This window comes from Hemiscyllium ocellatum, chromosome 47 (genome assembly GCF_020745735.1).
Source record: "Hemiscyllium ocellatum isolate sHemOce1 chromosome 47, sHemOce1.pat.X.cur, whole genome shotgun sequence".
Classification (NCBI taxonomy): Eukaryota; Metazoa; Chordata; class Chondrichthyes; order Orectolobiformes; family Hemiscylliidae; genus Hemiscyllium; species Hemiscyllium ocellatum.
The window spans coordinates 20,868,022-20,888,385 of NC_083447.1; the positions used below are offsets into that span (position 1 = coordinate 20,868,022).

At 41.2% G+C, this 20,364-nt stretch overlaps 1 protein-coding gene across 3 annotated transcripts in view; it reads right to left on the reverse strand.

The window, feature by feature from the left end:
- LOC132836766 (mitogen-activated protein kinase-binding protein 1-like) overlaps positions 1-20,364 on the reverse strand; it is a 172,255-nt gene that overhangs the window by 74,818 nt on the left and 77,073 nt on the right. For all 3 annotated transcript variants that reach the window (XM_060856219.1, XM_060856218.1, XM_060856220.1), the window contains exons 15-17: positions 15,812-15,933; positions 12,235-12,310; positions 5,913-6,024 (exon numbers count right to left, since the gene is read on the reverse strand). In XM_060856219.1, the coding sequence (XP_060712202.1) occupies positions 5,913-6,024; positions 12,235-12,310; positions 15,812-15,933 (310 nt within the window). The remainder of the gene's footprint in view (positions 1-5,912; positions 6,025-12,234; positions 12,311-15,811; positions 15,934-20,364) is intronic.

A 20,364-nucleotide genomic window follows, 5' to 3' on the forward strand; every position in this document is an offset into this window, starting at 1 on the left:
AAGGTAATAAATGCAATAACTATCAGTCAAGAAAAAGTGCTGGGGAAACGAATGGAGCTGAAAGATGATAGGTCTCCTGGACCTGAGATGCACTGTAGGATATTAAAAGTAGCAACTACACAGATGGTGGATGCACTGAGGGTAATCTCCTAAGAATCCTTTGATTCTGGAAAAGTCTGAAAGGGTCGGAAAACTGCCAACGCAATAACTTTTTATAAAATCGTAAGATGACAAAAATATCTGACTATAAAGCACTGAGCTTAACATTAGTCATTGGGGAAATGTATAATAGTCAAGCTTTAGAAATGCACAATCTGATCGATCAGTGTCAGCACTGCTTTACAAAGGCGAAATAAAGCGTGATAAATTTATTAGGAGTTCTTTCTGGAGATAACAAGATCAATGGAGGGGAAAATAGCAGATGTGATAAGTTTGGACTTCCAGAAGACATACGATAATGTACCCCACATTAGGCTATTCAATAAAGATACCAGCCTCTGGTGTTACAGGTTATATATCGTCATGGATAGAGGACGAATAGAAGACTGAGTTGGTTAAGGAGAACATTTTCAGGATGGAGTCCTGTAATGAGTATAGTACCACAAGGATCAATACCAATGCCACAGTTATTTACAAAATATATTAATGATTTAGAAGAAGAAAGTGAGTGTACCATGACCACTGGGAGATGATGGCCTCGTGGAATTATCACTGGACAGAGACAATGTTCTGGGGACCCACGTTCAAATCCTACTATAGCATATGGTAGAATTTAAGTTCAATAAAAATCTGAAATTAAGAGTCTAATAAATCCATTGTCTATTGTTAGGATAAGTTAGTGATATCGTTTAGGGAGGGAAACTGCCATCCTACCAGGTCTGGCCTACTTGTGATTCCAAACCCAAAGTAATGTGGTTGACTCTTAACTGCCCTCTGGGCAACTGGTGATGGAGAAAGACTGCAGACCTTACAAAATCAGAGGGATTTGGGAGTCCTCATACATAAATCAACAAAATGCGAGCATACAAGTTCAGCAGGTAATAAGGAGGCAATGGAATGTTTTCATTTTAAAGGGAATTAAATCTTAAAATGGGGAGGTTTTCCTAAATCCAGATAAGACACCAATCAGATCACAGCTGAAGACTGCAGAGAGTTTTGATCCCCATATCTACACAAAGTTATACAGGCATTGAAAGCAATTTATGGAAGGTTCAGGATAAAGGACTGTCTAATGAGGAGAGGTTGAACACGTGAGAAGCAAGAAGAGTGAGAGGTGACTTTACTGAAATATACAAGATTCTTGAGATTTGACAGATTAAAATATGGAAACGTTGCTTCCCCTTGTGGGGGTCCAGAAGGCATAATCTCTCAGTTAGGGGGGTCACAATATAAAACACACCAGAGGAAAATTTCTTCTAAGCGGATAGTCAAACAGTATTTAGACTGGGTCATTAGGTATGCTCAAGGCAAAGACATAAATGTTTAATCTGCAAGAGAATCGAGGATTGTGGGGATAAGGCATGAAAATGAATTGGCAGATTATTAGATCAGCTGTGATCATATTGAAAGGCTGAGCATGTTTGATGGAGTGAGTGAATAACCTGCTTCTGCTCCTAGACGATCTTAAATTGAGGCGGACAAAGGGACAACAGACACCATGAGTATCTGCTTACGGCATTTATTAAAAACATTCTAGCAATTCATTGACACCTAGAAATAGGGTATATGAACAAGTGATGAGGATCAGAGACCGTTCCTCAACAGGTGATCTTCATAGGCAGCAGTTCTCGTCAGCATCTAACTTCTCCAGAAGAGACCCTTCAGCACATCGAATCTGCATTGATCAGTCTGCACTAATTCCATTATCCAGCACTTGGCTAAAAGTGCTGAGGAGGTCCAGGATCTGCATGTCCTTAACAGAGTGGGAGGGGGAATTGAAGTGTTCAGCCACATGGTGGGGTTGGTGGGTGCGGGTGTCCCAGATTGTTCTTGGAAACGATCCGCAAGAAGGTGTTCTGTCTCCCCGTGTAAACGAGACCACACCAGGTGCAATGGATGCAGTAGATGACATTGGGAGAGGTGCAGGTGAATTTCTAACTGATGTGGAAGGATCCCTTGGGGCCTTGGACGGAGGTGAGGGGAGTGGTGTGGGCACAGGTTTTGCACTTCCTGCAGTGGCATGGAAAGGTGCCAGGAGTGGGGTGTGGGCTGGTGGTTGGGGGGTGGACCTGACGAGGGAGTCACGGAGGGAATGGTTTTTTTGGAACGCTGATAGTGGTGGGGAGGGATATATATCTCTGGTGGTGAGGTCATCCTCCACCACTACTGCCACCTTTAAATGGACCCCAACATCACAGAATTATCCCCCATCACTTCCGCCACCTCCAAACGGAGCCCAACATCAGCGCATCATCCCCCACCACTTCCGACATCTGTCAAAGGACCTCAACAGCACAGAATCATCCTCCACCACTTCCGCCACCTCCAAACAGACTCTACCAGAGATACATTTCCCTCTCTACCCCCATCAGCATTCTGAAAAGACCATTCCCTCCGCGACTCCCTCGTTAGGTCCATACCCCCCCATCAGCCCACACTCCACTCCTGGCATCTTTCCGTGCATAGCAAGTGTAAAACCGGCACCCAAACCATTCCCCTCACCTCCGTCCAAGGTCCCAAGAGATCCTTCCATGACTCAGAAATTCACCTCTCCTCTCCCAATGTCATCTACTGCATCCATTGCACCTGGTGTGGTCTTCTCTACGTGGGGAGACAGGCTACATACTTGCGGATCGTTTCAGAGAACATCTCTGGGACACTCGATCACACCAACTCCATCACCCCATGGCAGAACACTTCAACTCCCCCTCCCACTCTGTCAAGGACATGCAGGTGCTAGGCCTCCTCCACCGCCAAACCATCACCACCAGACATCTGGAGGAGGAACACCTCATATTCTGCCTTGGGAGTTGTAACCACACGGGATAAATATGGATTTCACTAGCTTGTCATTTCCCCTCACCCCACATATCCACATTGGCATTCCCCTCCGAACCCATCCATCACTGCCCCTCTGACCTTTCACCTTCTCCCTTACCTTCACACACCTTTCGCTTTTCCAGCTACCTTCCCCCAACCCCACCCTCCTCCCATTTATCTCTCAGCTCTGAACCACAAGCCTCATTCCTGATGAATGACTTATGCCCAAAACGTTGATTCTCCTGCTCCTTAGATGCTGCCTGACTGGCTGAGCTTTTCCATCACCTACCATCTCAATTCTGATCTCCAGCATCTGCAGTCCTCACTTTCTCCTAGCAAATGAAATTTAACCCTGAACATGTGAAGTGATGGTTAAGCAGACATGGGACACTTACTTTTACCAGTTGTCACACAGATTGTAAGATCAAGGAGGTTACGTTGGAGCTGCACAAAATTTTGGTTAGACCACATTTGGAGTACTTTGTGCACTTCCTGTTGCCACACTGTAAGAGGATATATTTGCACTGGAGGGGCTGCATATTGTCTCAGTTGGATCGTTTTAGCTCAAAGATGTTGTACAGTTTCGGGTTGCTTTCTTTAGAGCAAAGAAGGTTGGGGGGAACCTGATTGAGGTGTGCATAGGGCTTTTTGGGGTGGCATGGTGGCTCAGATGTTAGCACTACTGCCTCACAGCACTAGGGACGCGGGTTCAATTCCTGCCTCGGGTGACTAGGTGTGTGGAGTTTGCACATTCTCCCAGTGACTATGTGGGTTTACTCGGTGCTTCGGTTTCCTCCCACAATCAGTGTGCAGGTCAGGTGAATTGGCCATGGTAAATTGCCCATAGTGTCAGGTGTGTTAGTCAGAGGTAAATAGAGGGTAGGAGAATGGGTCTGGGTGGGTTACTCTTCGGAGGGTCGGTGTGGACTTGTTGGGCCGAAGGGCCTGTTTCCATACTGCAGGGATTCTAATCTTCTAATATTATGAAGGTCATGGACAGGATAGGTGGGAAGCTGCTGTTTCCCTTTGTTGAATGGTCAATGCCAAGAAGGCATAACTTTTAAGGTGAAGGGCAGGAGATTTAGAGGGGATTTGAGCAAATGTTTTTTTTAAATCCGGGGTTGGTGGGAATATGGAATGCACTGCCTGAAATGCCTGCAGGAAACCTCAACCTTGAAACCCACCCCTCTCCCAATTATCTCTCAACCACAAGCCTCATTCCTGACGAAGGGCATATGCCTGAAACATTGATTCCTCTGCTCCTCAGATGCTGCCTGCTTAGCTGTGCTTTTCCAGCACCACACTCTCGACCCTAAATTTCATTTCCAATTGATCTGACCTTCTGACCAACCCATCTACATTTTCCTGTAATCTAAGGCCTTCTTCCTCACTATAACGATCAGCCAACCTTGGTGCGACCCACAAACTTCAGATCGTCCCACATTCTTATCTATTATATGCATGTATCCATCATGAACAATAAGCGACTCAGCATGGATGCCAGTCATATGCAACTGGTGTTACACAAACAAACTTCAACCATCATCCTCCATCTCCTATTAAGTCAACTTGGACCCATCTTGCCAAATTACCTTGGATCCTCCATACTTTGATCAGCTTCATCAGTTTCCCATTTGGATCTTTGTCAAAGGCTTTGCTGAAATCCAAATAAACTACATGGACTGCACTACCTTCATCTAAACAGTCGGTCGCCTCCTCGATAATAAATTCAAAGATTTGCTAGGTGCGATCTCGTGACAAAGCCATACTGACGGTCCCTGATCAAACTTGATCAGTTGGAGATTAATTCTTTTTGTCAGGATTTTCAATAGTTTCCCGACCACGAACGTGAGAGTCACTTGTCTGTAATTCCCTAGCTTATCCCTAGCACCTTCTTGAAAAGTGGAACCACATTAGCTGCCCTCCAGTCCTCCACTGTAATCAGAGACATATTGAAAATTTGGGTCAAAGCCCCTGTAATTTCATCCCTTCTTCACACACCAGTCTGGGATATCACAGGAAGACTCAGGCAAGAGATCACTAATGGTTCAGCTAGACAGCCAGATGCTGCCTTCACAAGTGAGCCAGCACATTCTGCGCTGAAAGCCTATTTGTCCTCTGTTACAAGTGAACCTTTAACATTTTTTTTTCATAATTGTATAATTTCTTTGTCCAATTAAATAATGCATCATATCTAAATTGCTGCTGTTTAAATTCAAATATCTGAAATTGCTTACAAATGACCAACTGCCTATTACATAATTCCTCATAAACTCCTACAATCTAACACTAACTGCCCTTGATAAAATGTGAATTCCTTCTTGAATTGCCGTTTTACACCCACACTGCTATTAGATGGGGAGTTCAGGATTTAAAACCATTGTCAATGAAGGAATGAAATGGTTTGAAGGAGAATTTGCAGGTTGCTGTGTTCTCATGCACAGGTGCTGCTGCTATTACTCGCTGTAACACGACTGATGAATTGGCGTCACTTTCTAAAGCTTGAACTTTTAAAATAGGTGTTACAGGTTTTAAAATAGACTGTAATGCAATTACATTGGCAACACTTTAAGCACTGTTTCTAAAGCATGATTTTTCTATAATGTGGGGTCCACATGAAAGCAATTAACACTTGTATCTGCTGTCCTTGTCCTTCTGGATTACTGTGGTTCTAAGTTTGTCAGGTATTCTTTAAGAAGCTTTGGTAATTTCTGAAGGGCATGCATTCCATACATGGCTGTAGCAATTAGCTGACAGTGGGTTTCACTGAAAAACATCCATATTGAAGAATCACACATTTCTTCCATATGGCGGATATGGTACTGGATATTCACCAGGGAAGAAAAAGTATGTCTAAGGATTTTTAAAATCAATGTTTTTGAAAATACAGAAAAGTTAAATAATGCTGATTTGTGGGTTAATGCAAGGAGTACCTGAATGGCCAAACATGCTGGCTACACATTCCCCAGTGTAGAAGTCAAAGATGGAAATATTTTTGTCTGAACAACTAGTGGCTACAAATGTTCCAGAGGGATCCATCTGAACCTAGAAACCAAAGCAGACAAAAATATGTTGGGTACCTCAACTAAAGTTTGAAATACTCAAAAGAGAAATCCACCATGTTTATAAAACTTGTGTTGCCAAATGAACAATTCAAAGGCCACTAACATAAAAGAATACAGACAATTTTTAAAACTTCCAATTGAAGACCAAAAAATGTAATTGTTTTGAATGTCACCATTGTGTACCACAGAATCCAATTACTTCCTCTACAAAGAGCATTTTTTAAAAAACATTTTTATAAAAACTTTTTCAAATCTTTTACAAAAGCAACAATATATTAAAAAAATATAAAAAGACAAAGGGTGCTTTATTCAAATTTATTTGCATTCAAATTTGCTTCCATTACTATAACAGTAAAGGTGCCCCAGCTCAATCTTCCTTTTGTAAAAGCAAATGCTTCTAATGATCGTCTAATGACAACTCACGTGGGTTGGGAGCTGTCAGATGATGCAGGAAAATAAACAGTACAAAATTTGCTCATAGATCAAGTAGACTGAATAATCCAATCTGATTTCAGTAGATGGAAAGAATAATATGAAGTTATGAAAATGACACATCAAGACTGCAAACCAAATCTGAACCACCTTTATGGCTTTTGAAATATATCATTGGTGCTATTTTCAAATTGTTTTGGGGAGCTACTTAATGCTGCAAATATATGCATACTCTTAAATGGAATCCCATCATAACTTTTAAAAGATAAAATGACTGAACAATAACTGGCATTTAGATAGTGTCTTTAAGGTGACAAAAACTGCGCAAGGTGTTTCACAGGACTGTTATTAAAAATTGCCACTGAACCACAAAAAAAAAACCAGATGACTAAACATTTGGTCAAAGAGATAGGTTTCAAGAAGCAGCTGAAAGTTGGACACAGTGTGTTTTCCTACCTTTATTGTTGGTAGTGAGCAGGATGACCTCAGGCTGCAGTCTGATATTGATCAGCTGGTAAACTGGGCAGAGAAATGGCCGATGGAATTTAATCCTGATAAGCATGAGATGGCGCATTTTGGGAGGTCTAATACGAAATGATATACACATGAATGGTAGGCCCCTTTGGGAGTACTGAAGAACAAAAGATCTTTGTGTACCTGTCCATAGATCCCTGAAAGTGTCAGCACAAATAGATAGGAGTGCCAAGGCATAGAATAGAGGAGCAGGGAAGGCTTTACTGCAATTTTCTAAAACATTGGTTAGGCCACAGTATTCTGTGTTCAGTTTTGTCTGCCACACTATTTGAAGTGATCATATTGGAGAGTGGAGAAGAATTGCCAGGGATGAAAAGTCCAGTTATGAGGAGAAACTGAATAAGCTAGGTTTGTGTTCCTTGAAGCAGAGGAGACTACTTTGGGGATGGGTTGGGAGTAGGGTGTGATGGTTTGAGTCTGATTGAGATATACAACATTTTAAGAGGCATACACAATGTAGATCATGAGAATCTTTCCCCCATGTCAGATGTGTCTAAGACCATATGGCATAGGTTTAAGGTTAAGGCTAAGGCTAGAGAAGATCTGCAGAATATTTTTTCAACCAGAGGGTGGTAGAAACATGGAACATGCTGGCTGAGAGGTTGGTGGAGGCAGATACTCTCACAGCATTTAAGATGTTACCTTGACGTTGTACAGTACATTGGCGAGACTTATTCTGGAATACTGTCTCCAATTCTAGTCTTCCTGTTAGAGAAAGGGTATTAAGCAGCTGGAGAGAGATCAGAAGAGATTTGCCAGCATGCTGCCAGGAATGGAGGGTTTGAGATATAAAAGAGGGGCAGGGTAGGATGGGATTTTTGTCACTGCAGCGCAGGAGGTTGAGGATTGACCTCAAAAAGGTTTACAAAATAATTAGGGGGATAGGTAAGGCAGGTGTCTTGTCCCTAGGGTGGGAGATTTCAAGACTAGGGGGTATATTTTTAAGCTGAGAAGAGAAAGATTAAAAAAAGACATAAGGGTTAATTTTTGTTTTAAACAGAGTTGTTGGTGTGTGGAATGAACTTCCAGAGGAAGTGCTGGATGTAGGTACAGTTATAACATTTAAAAGACTTTGCGATAAGCATATGTTTGGAGGGATATTGACCAAGTGCAGACAGATGGGACTAGTTTATTGAATCAAAGAGTCTGTTACCATGTTGTATTACTCTGTAAGCATCTGAACAACCAATTAAAATGCTAGGGCATAGTAGGTTGTGGACAAGTGCTACCCTCTCGACTCCTTTAAACATTCTCCCTTTTAAACCTTTTCCTTTACTAACTGACATTTCTATCCTGGGTAAAAGACATGATTATCTATTCTATTCATGCCTCTCAATTGTATAAACTTCTATCAGGTTTCCTCTCAGCTTCTGATGTTCAAGTGAAAACAAACCAAGTCTCTAAATCTCTCCTCATGGCTATTACCCTCTAAAACTGACAACATAACCTGGTAAATCTTTTCTGTACTCGCTCCAAAGCCTCCACGTCTTTCTAATTGTGTGACAACCATAACTGTACACATTATTCCAAATATGCCTAAGTAAAGCTGCAATATTACTTGCCAATGTTGAGACTATATGCACTGACCGATGAAGGCAAGTGTGACATATGTCTTCTTGACCATTTTATTCATTCATGTTGCCACTTTTAGGGAACTGTGGATCCCTTTAGTTGCTGATGCAACTAAGGGTTCTGCCATTTATCGTACACTTCCCTCCTGCATTAGATCTTCCAAAATGCAACACCTTGCATTTGTCCAGACTAAACTCCATCTGCCATTTTTTTTTGCTGAAGGCTCCAGCCTATCTATATCCTACTGTCTCCTCTGGCAATCCTTCTATCTGCAGCTTCCCAATCTGTGTTGTATCCTGACTTGTAATCAAGCCTCCTTCAAATATTTCCTACATATTATAAACAACAGGGTCCCACCACTGATCACAGTTCTCCAGTAAGAAAACCACCCTTCTACCATTCGGTTTATGACTCAGCCAGTTTTTAAAAAATCCATTTTACCAGCTCACCGTGGCTTCCATGTGAGTTCACCTTTTGCATCAGCATCCATGATGTACTTCTCAAAAGATTCGCGAAAGACCATATGGACAACACCTATCACCCTGCTCTCAATCATTTTTGGCACTTGCTCAAAAGCAGATATCAAATTTGAGAGAATCTGCCTTCTCTGCACAAAGCCATGCTGTCTATCACTAGGAAGTCCATATTATTCCAAACGTGAGTGTGTGCATGTTGAAAAGCATTAAGGTAGACAAGTTCCCAGAATGCAGGATACAGCAGGCAAGAAAATTGCTGGGGCCTTGAATGAAATCTTATAAGACGACACAGAAGAGATCCCATAGGACTGGGCAATAGTCAACACAATAATAGTAACAAACAAGTCCATATTTTTCCAAATGTGAGTAAATTCTAAGAACCATCTCCCATAATTTCCCTACCACTGACATAAGGCTCCCCAGCCTGTAATTTCCCAGTTTATTGCGGTTACCCTCCTTAAACAGAAGGAGCAATGTTGGCTATTCTGCAATCCTCGAGGACTTCTCCTGTGCCTTCATACAACACCCCAGTAATTTTCTCAACTGCGTTTTTTGGCGTTCTAGATAGATCCTGGGGGCTTGTCTTAATATGTTTCAAAACACCCAAAACCACTTCCTTTTTCACAACATGTCCTAGAATATCAACATACTCCTCAAGATTCACCATCCATCTTTGTAAATACCAATGTAAACCATCATTAAGGATAGTACCCACTTCCTCTGGCTCTGTGTAAAAATTGCCTTTGTCCTCGAGTGGACATACTCTTTTCCCATCCTCCCTCTCGCTCCTTGTGTATAAAATACTTTGGGATTTTCCTTAGTCTTGATTTGCAAAGGCTTCTTAAGGCCATTTTTAGCCCTTCTAATTCCTTGTTTGAGTTCTTTCCTATCTGTATATTCTTCAAGGGCTCGGTCTTCAATTTCTTAAACATTAAATAGGTTTCCTTTCTCTTTTTGACACAGCTCTCAATGTGTCAGCCAAGGATACTAAATCTTGCCATCCTTCTCCTTCACTTTCACGGGAACATGCTAGTCATTAAGTCAAATCAAATGACCAGCGGTAGTTTGTTCTTTGACCCATGTCTATACCACCAAATGGCCTATTTCAATGCTGTATGACTCTCTATATAGCAGAGTTTTGTCAGCTGAAGAGGTGGCTGCCGTTTAAAATGGGGAAATGGCTGAAGTTAGATGGCGTCCGGCCTGAAACGTGAAATTAGTTTTGCTCTTCACAGATATAACCTCATCTGAGCATTTCCAGTTACTTTAAATTAGACAAGTGTAAATATACAGGAAACTAGGAAAGCTGGAGGAGATTAAAGATAGAAAGGGGAAAGATCTAGATGGTTTTAAGTAGAGAGATAAACATTTTAAAGGTAAGTTCAAAGCACTGCTTATCCAGGAGCCAACATAAATCAGTGAGCACAGAAGTGATGAGTGAATGGAACTTGATATTGGATCATTGTTGGCAAAAAGAAATCTCAGGGACTATATTTACATTTTTTATACATTAGGAACATTTATTATTGTTTATGAAAGAAGGATTGGAAAAGTGGAATGTGGCACCTGTAAGACGTAGAAAGTCATGGACCCTACTAATGTCCTAGTTGACCACATATACAGGACAGGCTTCCAGCTGCAGAAACTGGAGCTTCACATTTACAGTCCAAGTTTCAACTGGAGACACTGCAGCATGCTCAAGAGGCTCAGAGTTACAGAGACTGCAAATTCAGAGAGATGGTCATACCACAGCCTGGGTGATTGTCAGGCAGTCCAAAAGAAATAAGCAGATGGAACAATCAACAAAAATGGTGACAAAATACTGGATCCCTTCATCCTAATCATTAATGTCAATTATAAATAGTTGAAGCACCAATACCGATAATTGATTTTTAAAAATCCCAGCTTCATTTCTTGTGAGCTAGCCATCTTTCTGTTCATGTTAATATGTTATCCAACACCATGAAATCTTAGCATGGGTTATGTAGACCCTGATCAAGTATCTTGCAGAAGATTACACACACTACATCTGTTGGTTCCCGTTAATCTATCCTGCTTGTTACATCCTCAAAGAGCCCCAATAAAATTTGGCAAATATGTTTTCCTTTTCATAAAAGGAAGTTGACTCTGTCCAATTATACTATGGGTTGAAATGTCTTGCTACTTGCGTAATAATGAATTCCAGCATTTCCCAATGACATATTAAGTTATGACCTATAGATTTCTACTTTCCGGTCTCCATTCTTTCTAGAACACAGGCTAGAAATTGGTGGATTAATTATTTGCAAATAACTTTTTTTGCTTATCTGATCCAATTTTGGTACCAGGATATTTTGGTCCTCTTTCTCTTGTCTCCAGGAAAGACTGGAGGGATTAAATCCTACCCCAACTCCTGGCTAAGTATAAAGCTACCTGTGCATCCCCTTACCACCTCACCAAATACTGGACACCCTTCTTCTAAATTCAGTCAAAAACACTTGACGAGTGATCATCTTATCACTTTCCATTCAACACACCACTTAGCTTACTAACTTTGATAGTCTCATAAATGAGACTCTGGATCTTTAAGCCTTGGAATACTTGTTACTGCTGTTCAAAAAGAAAGGCAAGTTTTGACCTTGAGCACTGACCCTGCACTGATCAGACCAATCAGACATCAAGGCCAGAAAAGTGAGGTTCCAGTGGAGGACGAGTTAAAAAGAGTGAAGTGGTAATCCGACTGGGATTGCCTCTCCTCGGAAGATTTGACTCATGTTTAGAAACTACAGGTGCTGCCTTTGTCCATTTTTATTACTACATGATCGTTACATATTTGATTACGCAAGTCTGCACAGGAATGCTCGATGCAAGTCACACTGCAATTCAGCCTTTGAACTTCAAACATCTTCAGAATTTAGAGACAGGCCCTTTAGCCCAACTCATCCATGCCGACCAGGTTTCGTAAACTGTGCTTGTCTCATTTGCCTGTATTTGGCCCACATCCCTAAATTTTTTTTTTAAAGTTTCTTGATCAGTAAGATTACAACTCATGCATCCAACATCTTTGTAGCCAATTCTAAGACCTTAGGATGCAGTAGTATAGATTCTTGTAAAGCATTATATCCTCTGTAAAATTAGTGAAAACATAGCATTGAAAAAAAAGTTTTGTTTCATATGTGAAGACTTGTAATCCTTACTTTGAGCAGGATTCCATCTTCACTCTGTGAACCTTTGAAACATTTCTTTTGTTTCCCACTGCCGATGGTAAAAACCCTACAATGTCGAAACATAAAAAGTAGTTTAATTTTATTAAAAGGAATCAGATAAAATACATTCTCTTCTTGCCTTTTCATTCCTTCATTTTGGACTACTGGGAATAATTTCATGGCCACTTATATATAATTAGTGTTAAGACAGAACTTCAAATAACAACACCTACCAATGTTATTTGCATTTCTAACTTGAAAGATTGACTGAATTCTGCCCGCCATTATTGCAGTAAAGAATTGAAGGATAACTATGGGGAATAGGAACTCGGGTTAATCTTTCCACAGTTCCGAACGGAGTTCTGAAGGAGGATTACTGGATCTAAAACATAACTGTTTTCTCTCCACAGATGCTACCAGACCTGCTGGGTTTTTCCAACTATTTTTCATTCCTTCTTTACTTTTTTGTTTTCGGCTTTCCCCTCCCCAGTCTTGTAGTCAGAATCCAATTCTACTATAACCTTAGCCAAGATCAGCAAAGAATCATCACGCCTTCGATCTTCCTAGTCTGCACAATTCAACTGTTAACTAATTAAATTCAAAAGGTAGATAAGCAAGAGTGAAGTAACATCCAACAGTCCTCAATACATTTTAAATTTATACAGCACAATGTTCTGTCGTGGGTCAATCAAATAATTCTGCTCACAAAATAACATTTTGCAACTAAAATCAGTGATATTTCACTCATCTATAATGTAATTAGAACAAACAGCAATTCCTTAGTTTCCATCCTTATAACTGGCCAAAAATTAGGGATGACGGGTTTGGGAAGATGTTGAGAGAAGAACCACCAAAGAAGGAAACAATGTTTGCTAACTGACAAAAAGTGATGTCAAACTAATCCTGGCAACCATAGACTTGGCAGGTCACCTGCTTATGTTTGCCATATTGAAAGCAGTGCACTGAAGAAAATTGCAGAATACCATACATGGACAAGATATAAACTACAGGCTCATTAATGATATACTTGTATTCTATATTAATAGAATGCACACACTTGTACATCCAGATCAGATCCTTCCTCACTCTAAATGGGATTAATATCCAAACTACTTTCCAAAATGAGCTACGGAAAAAATTATTTCTAGATTAATTCACTCTTCACTTTGATTCTAATTTGAAAGTGGTTAGATGTCATCAATACCATGTTTAAAAACCTCAGGATTTACGCTGAAATTATATAAATACAAAGGGTGATAAGAAACCAGGTGAATGCCAACATAGATCAGATACTAAAGGTAACCTGCAGCTTTACATCTAATAAAGGGTAAGGCAGAGAATCTAACTGAACTCATTAACTTTAAGTCAGCCAGGGGATGGGGACTGGAAACTGAGCTCTGCCTTTCCAGTTTTTTATTAATCCATTTTGAGGGATGTGGGCATTGTTGGTTGGCCAGAATTTTTTGCCTGGCCAGAATTTTTTGCCCATCACTAGTTGCCCTCGAGAAGGTGGTGGTGAGCTGCATTCTTGAACTGCTGCAGTCCACCTGCTGTGGGTTGACCCACAATGCCATTCTGGAGGGAATTCCAGAATTTTGACTCAGCTACAGTGAAGGAACAGCGAAATATTTCCAAGTCAGGATTGTGAGTGGCTCAGAGGTGAACCTGAAGGTGGGTATGCTCCCACATATCTGCTACCCCTGTCCTTCTAGACAGAAGTGGTCTTGGGCTTAGAAGGCGTTGTCTGAAGATGTGGTGAATTTCTGCAATACATCTTGTAGATAGTACACACTACTGCTACTGAGCATCGGTGGAGGGAGGAGTTGATGTGCATGTAGTGACAACATACAGGCTACTTGGTCTTGGAGGGTGCCAAACTTCAAGAGTGCGGTTGGAATTACAGTCATCTAGGCAAAAGTGGGGAGTATCCCAGCACACTTCTGACCTATAGATGATGGACAGGCTTTGAGGAGTCAGGAGGTGAGTTATTTGCTGCAGCATTCCTAACCTCTGATCTGCTCTTGTAACCATTGTGTTTATGTGGTGAGTCCCAAAGAATTTCTGGTCAATGTTAAAACCCAGGGTGTCGATAGTGGGAGATTCAGTGATGGCAACACCACTGAATATCAAGGGTGGTGTTTAGATTGTCTCTTATTCATGATGGTCATAGTCTGGCATTTGTGGCAGGGTGGCACAGTGGTTAGCACTGCTGCCTCACAGCACCAGGGTCTCAGGTTCAACTCCAGCATCAGGTGACTGTGTGGAGTTTGCACACATTCTTCCTGTGCCTGCGTGGGTTTCCTCTGGGTGCTCCGGTTTCCTCCCACAGTCCAAAGATATGCAGGTCAGGTGAACTGGCCATGCTAAATTGCCCAGTGTTAGATGCATTAGTCAGAGGGAAATGGGTCTGGGTGGGTTATTCTTTGGAGGGTCGGTATGGACTGGTTGGGCCGAAGGCCTGATTCCACACCGTAGCAAATCTAATCTAATTTTTGGCACGAATGTTACTTACCATTTGTCAGCCTAAGCCTGGATTTTGTCGACATCTTGCTGCACTTGGATACTGACTGATTCAGAATCTGAGGAGTTGTGAATGGTACTGAACATTGTACAGTCATCAGCAAAGATCCCTACTTCTGACCTTATGATGGAGGGAAGGTCATTGATGAAGCAGCTGACGATGGTTGGGCCAACGACACTACCCTGAGGTATTCCTGCATGGATGTGCTGGAGCGGAGATGACTGACCTCCAATAACCACGACCATCTTCCTCTATGTCAGGTATGACTCCAACCACTAGAGAGTTTGCCCCCTGATACCCATTGATGCCAGTTCTGCTAGGGCTCGTTCAAGCCACACTGTCAAATACAGCCTTGATGTCAAAGGCTGTCACTCTCACCTCTGGAATTTAGCTCTTTTATCCAAGTTTGAATCAAGGCTGTACTGAGCCTGAGTTGCACTGGTGGAACCCAAACAGGGCATCACTGAGCAAGTTACTGTTGAGCAGGTGCTGCTTGATAGCATTGTTCCATCAGCTTATTGATGATTGACAGTAGAGCGATGGGGCGGTAACTGGCCAGGTTGGATTTGTCCTGCTTTTCATATACAGGACATATTTGGGCAGTTTTCAACATCGTCAGGTAGATACCAATGTTGTCACTGTACTGGAACCTTTTGGCTCGGGGAGTGTATAGTTCTGGAGCATAAGTCTTCAGTATTATTGCTGGAATGTTGTCAGTTACAGTTGGTATAGGCAGGGTAAAACTGAAGGACAGATAAGTAAGTGGATGATGTTCTCAACGCACTGGAACAGTAATATTTTCTTAAACTTTTTAAGACACTAAGTAAATTGACACTTGTGCTGTAATAGTCACCAGACATACTTCACCTAATCATTAACACTCAAAATACTAAATTAATTTTACTCTATGTCATACAATTTGACTTGAGAAATGCTTGATGCATGGCTGACTAACAAAAATAGAAGGGTTTCAATCTCGAAAACTAAGATTCGCACTTTAAAAGAGAGACCATGTATCCCTTCCCCACCAAAAGGAAGAAAACATACCTAATATTTCTGTCCTGGCAGCCAATAGCTACATATTTCCGCATGATATCAATATCCATGTCGTATAATGATGTTTTTCCAACTACATGGTGAGTTCGTGTAAACTGAATTCCATCAACGGACTGCCAAAAGAAAATTTATATTGCCTGAAAGACAAGTTCAAGTACTAGGATCTTTCAAGACCATTGCTCTGTAAAGATTTGGATTACAAACCACTCCTGTAGAGAAGAAAAATAATTACCCCCAGCAAAAAGTTTGTGGGAGAGAGGAAGTGCATGTAAACAAACAAACAAACAAACAAACATGAGACACAATAATTTTTCATGTATTAAAAAAAGATTTGCAGCTCTGGATGATGTCAAGCAACCATCAAGAGCAATACCAGAAATCAGTTTCGTGTGTGGAGATTAAGCTATTATCCAACAAATGAGTCATCTGTTTTTGCTGAAAGCAGAACCATTTCCTTAAAAGCCCTCAAAATTTTCTACCAAGTATCCCACTATTAGCTGAATTAATATTTAAAACTTACTCTGTCCTATCAAATATCAGTTGCAAAAACTTAAAACAATCTGCAAGAGTGGTGGAACTTGGTGGTGTTGGGGGTATTAATCTTATCTTGGAGTATGTTATTTAAATGGAATGCTATGGGCACAGAGAGATCTGAGCATTTTCAACATAAAGCACAAGTAGTTACTATTCAGGGAAAGTAATCAAGTCAAATAGAATTTTAGCATTTATTGCAAGGTAGCTGGAATATAAATGCAGTTTAAGTCAGATTCAAAGGAAGTGCCACTGGACTTAAACAAAGAGCTTCTCTCTGCTGTTTAAAAACAAAATTCACTCTCAGAGGATGGGTGTTGCTGGCTGACCAGGATTTATCACCCATCCCTAACTGACCTTGTGAAGAGGGCACTGAGCTGCTTTGATGAAGCGTTGCAATCCACGTGCTGCAAGTAGAACCAGAATGTCCTTTGGAGGAAATTCCAGGATTTTGACCCAATGAAATGAAGGGACAGCATAGTCAGAATAGTGAGTGGATTTGAGGGGAAGATGATGGCGTTCTCATGTATCCATTGCCTTTGTCCTTCTAGACAGAAGTGGTCATAAGTTTGGAATTGGTGAATTTATGCAATGCACCTTGTGGATTACACACACTACAGCTGCTGAGCTTTGGAAGAGGAATGGATGCTTCTGGAGTTAGTGGCAATCAAACGGGTTGCTGATTCTTGGATGATGTCAAGCTTCCAGAGTTGTTGAAGCTGCACTCATTCAGGCAAGTGGGGAGTATTTCATCACATTCCTAACTTGTGTCTTGTAGGTGGTGAGCAGTTTTGAGGAGTCATGAAGTAAGTTACTCAGTGAAGGATTCCCAGCATCTGACCTACCCTTGTAGCCAATGTTTATATGGAGAATTCAGTTGAGTGTCTGGTCAATAGTAACTCCCAGGATGTTGACAGGAGGGGACTCTGTAATGGTAACACCATTAAATGTCAAGGGGCAGCGGTTAGACTGTCTCTTATTGGGGCTATTGATTGCCCAGCATTTGGGTGGTATGACTGTTATTTGCCACTTGTCAGCCTAAGCATTGATATTGTCCCAATCTTATTGTACTCAAACACTAACTGCTTCAGTACCCGAGGAGTTATGAATGGTATTAGTCAAGTCATTATGCAATCGGTGAAGATACCAACTTCTTTGTGGGTGGGGGAGGGGAGAATTGAAGCAGCTGAAGATTATTTGCTCTGTGACACTATCCTGATGATCTCCTGCAGAGATTTCCTGAAGCTGAAATGACTGATCTCCAATAACCACACCATCTGTTGTTGTGGTTCTGTTCGCCGAGCTGGGAATTTGTGTTGCAGACATTCCTAGAGGCATGGCACTCATCCACAGATTCGATCAATAAGCACATCGACCTGGACCCAATATACCGACCACTGCAACGGACAGCTGGAACTGACAACCGGAAGCGGCAGATTCAAACCACTACAAATGCCGGAGGAAAGATCACAGAAGTGCTTCACAGGAGGCTCCCAAGCACTGAGGATGTCACCTAGACAGGGGACGAAACGTCTGCAACACAAATTCACAGTTTGGCGAACAGAACCACAACAACGAGCACCCGAGCTACAAATCTTCTCCCAAACTTTGAACCACACCATCTTCCTATATGCCTCCAATCACCAGAGTTTGTCTTCTGAATCTCATTGATTCAAGTTTTGCAAGGGCATGTATTACTCAAACCTGTTAAGCATTTCAAGTATTCTGCTTTTATTTCAAATTTTGTTAAAACTGTGTGGTCTTTGGCAGGACCGAGGGTAGTGCTGCTTACTGTTTTGGTCTCCTCGAGGGACATTTTTTGCATTAGAAACTTTTCACCAAACGTTCACTTGGTTGATTTCCTGGGTTACAGGTTTTGAGGAAAGGTTGAATAGGTTGGATTAACTTTAGAGGAACAAAAATGTGTTTTAACTGAAACAAGACTCTGAAGGTGTTTGGCCACCTAAATACCATTCTGGAATCTCTCAGAGGGCACATTTTAAGACTAAGACAAAGAAGAATTTCTTCAAGAGTCAGGTATCTTTGAAGCTTTCTACTCAAAGATCACAGACACTGCTATCCCTAGTTGCTTGCTATTTTGATTTATTATCGTCATGTGTATCTAGTGAAAAGTTGTTTTGCGTCCAGTACAGGCGATCGTATCATACAATGTGCATTAGGGTAATAGAACAGACCGAGGAATAGAATGTTACAGCTGCAGAGAAGATGCACAAACAGTGAGGTCAAAATTAAATTTAAAACTTGAGGGGTCCATTCAGAAGTCTAATATCAACATGGAAGAAGCTGTTCTTGAATCTGTTGGTCTGCATGTTTAAGCTTGTGTATCCTCTGTTTGATGGAAGGGGTTGGAAGAGATTATAACCAGTGTGGGTGGGCTCTTTGATTATGTTGTCTGCTTTTGAGGCAGAAAGTATAGTTGGACTCAATGGATGTAAGGTTGGCTTGAGAGATGGACTGGGCTGTATTCACCACTCTGTAGTTTCTTGCAGAACTGGGCAGAGCAGCTGCCATTCCAAGTTGTGATGCATCTGGATTGAATGTTTTCTATGGTGCATGTGTCAAAATTGGTAAGAGTTTTTACGGATATGCCAAATTTCCTTAGTCTATTCAGGAAGCAGAGGTGTTGTTGTGCTTTCTTGACCATCACATCAATGTGGGTGGACCAGTACAGGTTGATGGTGACCGTCACTCTGAGGGACACTCTCAACCATCTCCATCTCAGTTCCACTGACATAGATAAGGGTGTGCCTTCCACCTTGTTTACTGAAGTCAATGACCAGCTCTATCGACATTAAGGGAGAGATTGGTATTTTCACACTAAGCACCCTCTCTTTCCTGTGTTCTGTATTTAAATAAACCACCTTGCTCTCATTTCTGTTCTTGGCCTGCCAATGAAGCCCAATGCAAGCTGGACAAACAATACCTCATCTTCCACTTAGGAATGTTACAGCCTCTAGGATTCGATATAGAGTTCCACAACTTCAGAGTATGACATTTGTCCTTTGTTATTGTTATATTTCTGGCAGTATCTTATTGGCTTTGTTTTCACACATAACATTTACACTTATGTTACATATCAATCTCTGCTTTACTATTATTAATACTGACTTGGTCTTTATCAAGAGTGTGGTACTGGAAAAGCACAGCAGGTCAGGCAGCATCCGAGGAGCAGGAGAATCTATGGTTCCGGCATAAGCACTTCATCAGATTCCGTCTTTGCTCTGGGAACCCTCAATCTTGCTTCTTCACCTTAGAAAATGGTGTTTTTTCTGCTATTGACTAAGTCCTTTCAGTTCCAAAGAAGAGTTAAACTGGACTTGAAACATGAATTCTGTTTCTGTCTCCACAGATGCTGCCAGACTGGAGTTTCTCCAGCAGATCGTTATTTCAGATTTTCAGCATCCACAGTAGTTTGCTTTTATTTAAAATAGATTGAGGATCAGACAGGAAATTGCCTCAGCTCCAAAGATCAGATCAGGATCGATCTTACTGAGTGGTGGTGTAGCTTCAGAGCCCACATATGATACTGTATTCTCTTGCTCTTATTTATGTTGTGGCAAAAGGAGCAACCATGATGAGGAATATTATTTTCAGAATACTGATCATATGTAAGGAGGTAGATTCAAACACAGTCTTTTGAAGTGAATTGGATAATTATACAAAGAGAACATATTTGCAAGACTGTGGGAAAGACAAAAATGGGACCAGATAGGTTGTTCTTGAAGACAGGCAGCAAGGATACAAGCCAAATGGTTTTCTTTTGTGCTGTAACCATTCTATACTTTCAGAGCTACACTGGCAGAGAACTAGAAAAATTCATTTGTACGTGAAATCAAGGTTAGGAGAAGAGAAGAGGTTGAAAACAAAAAAAGGGTGAAAATATAGTGGGTTAAGCAACATATTTCTCAGTAACACTCAACATAATGAATTTCCCAACTCAGGCCAGATTCTGAATAAGTCAACAAAGCAAAATTAAAACAAAAAGTCAAATG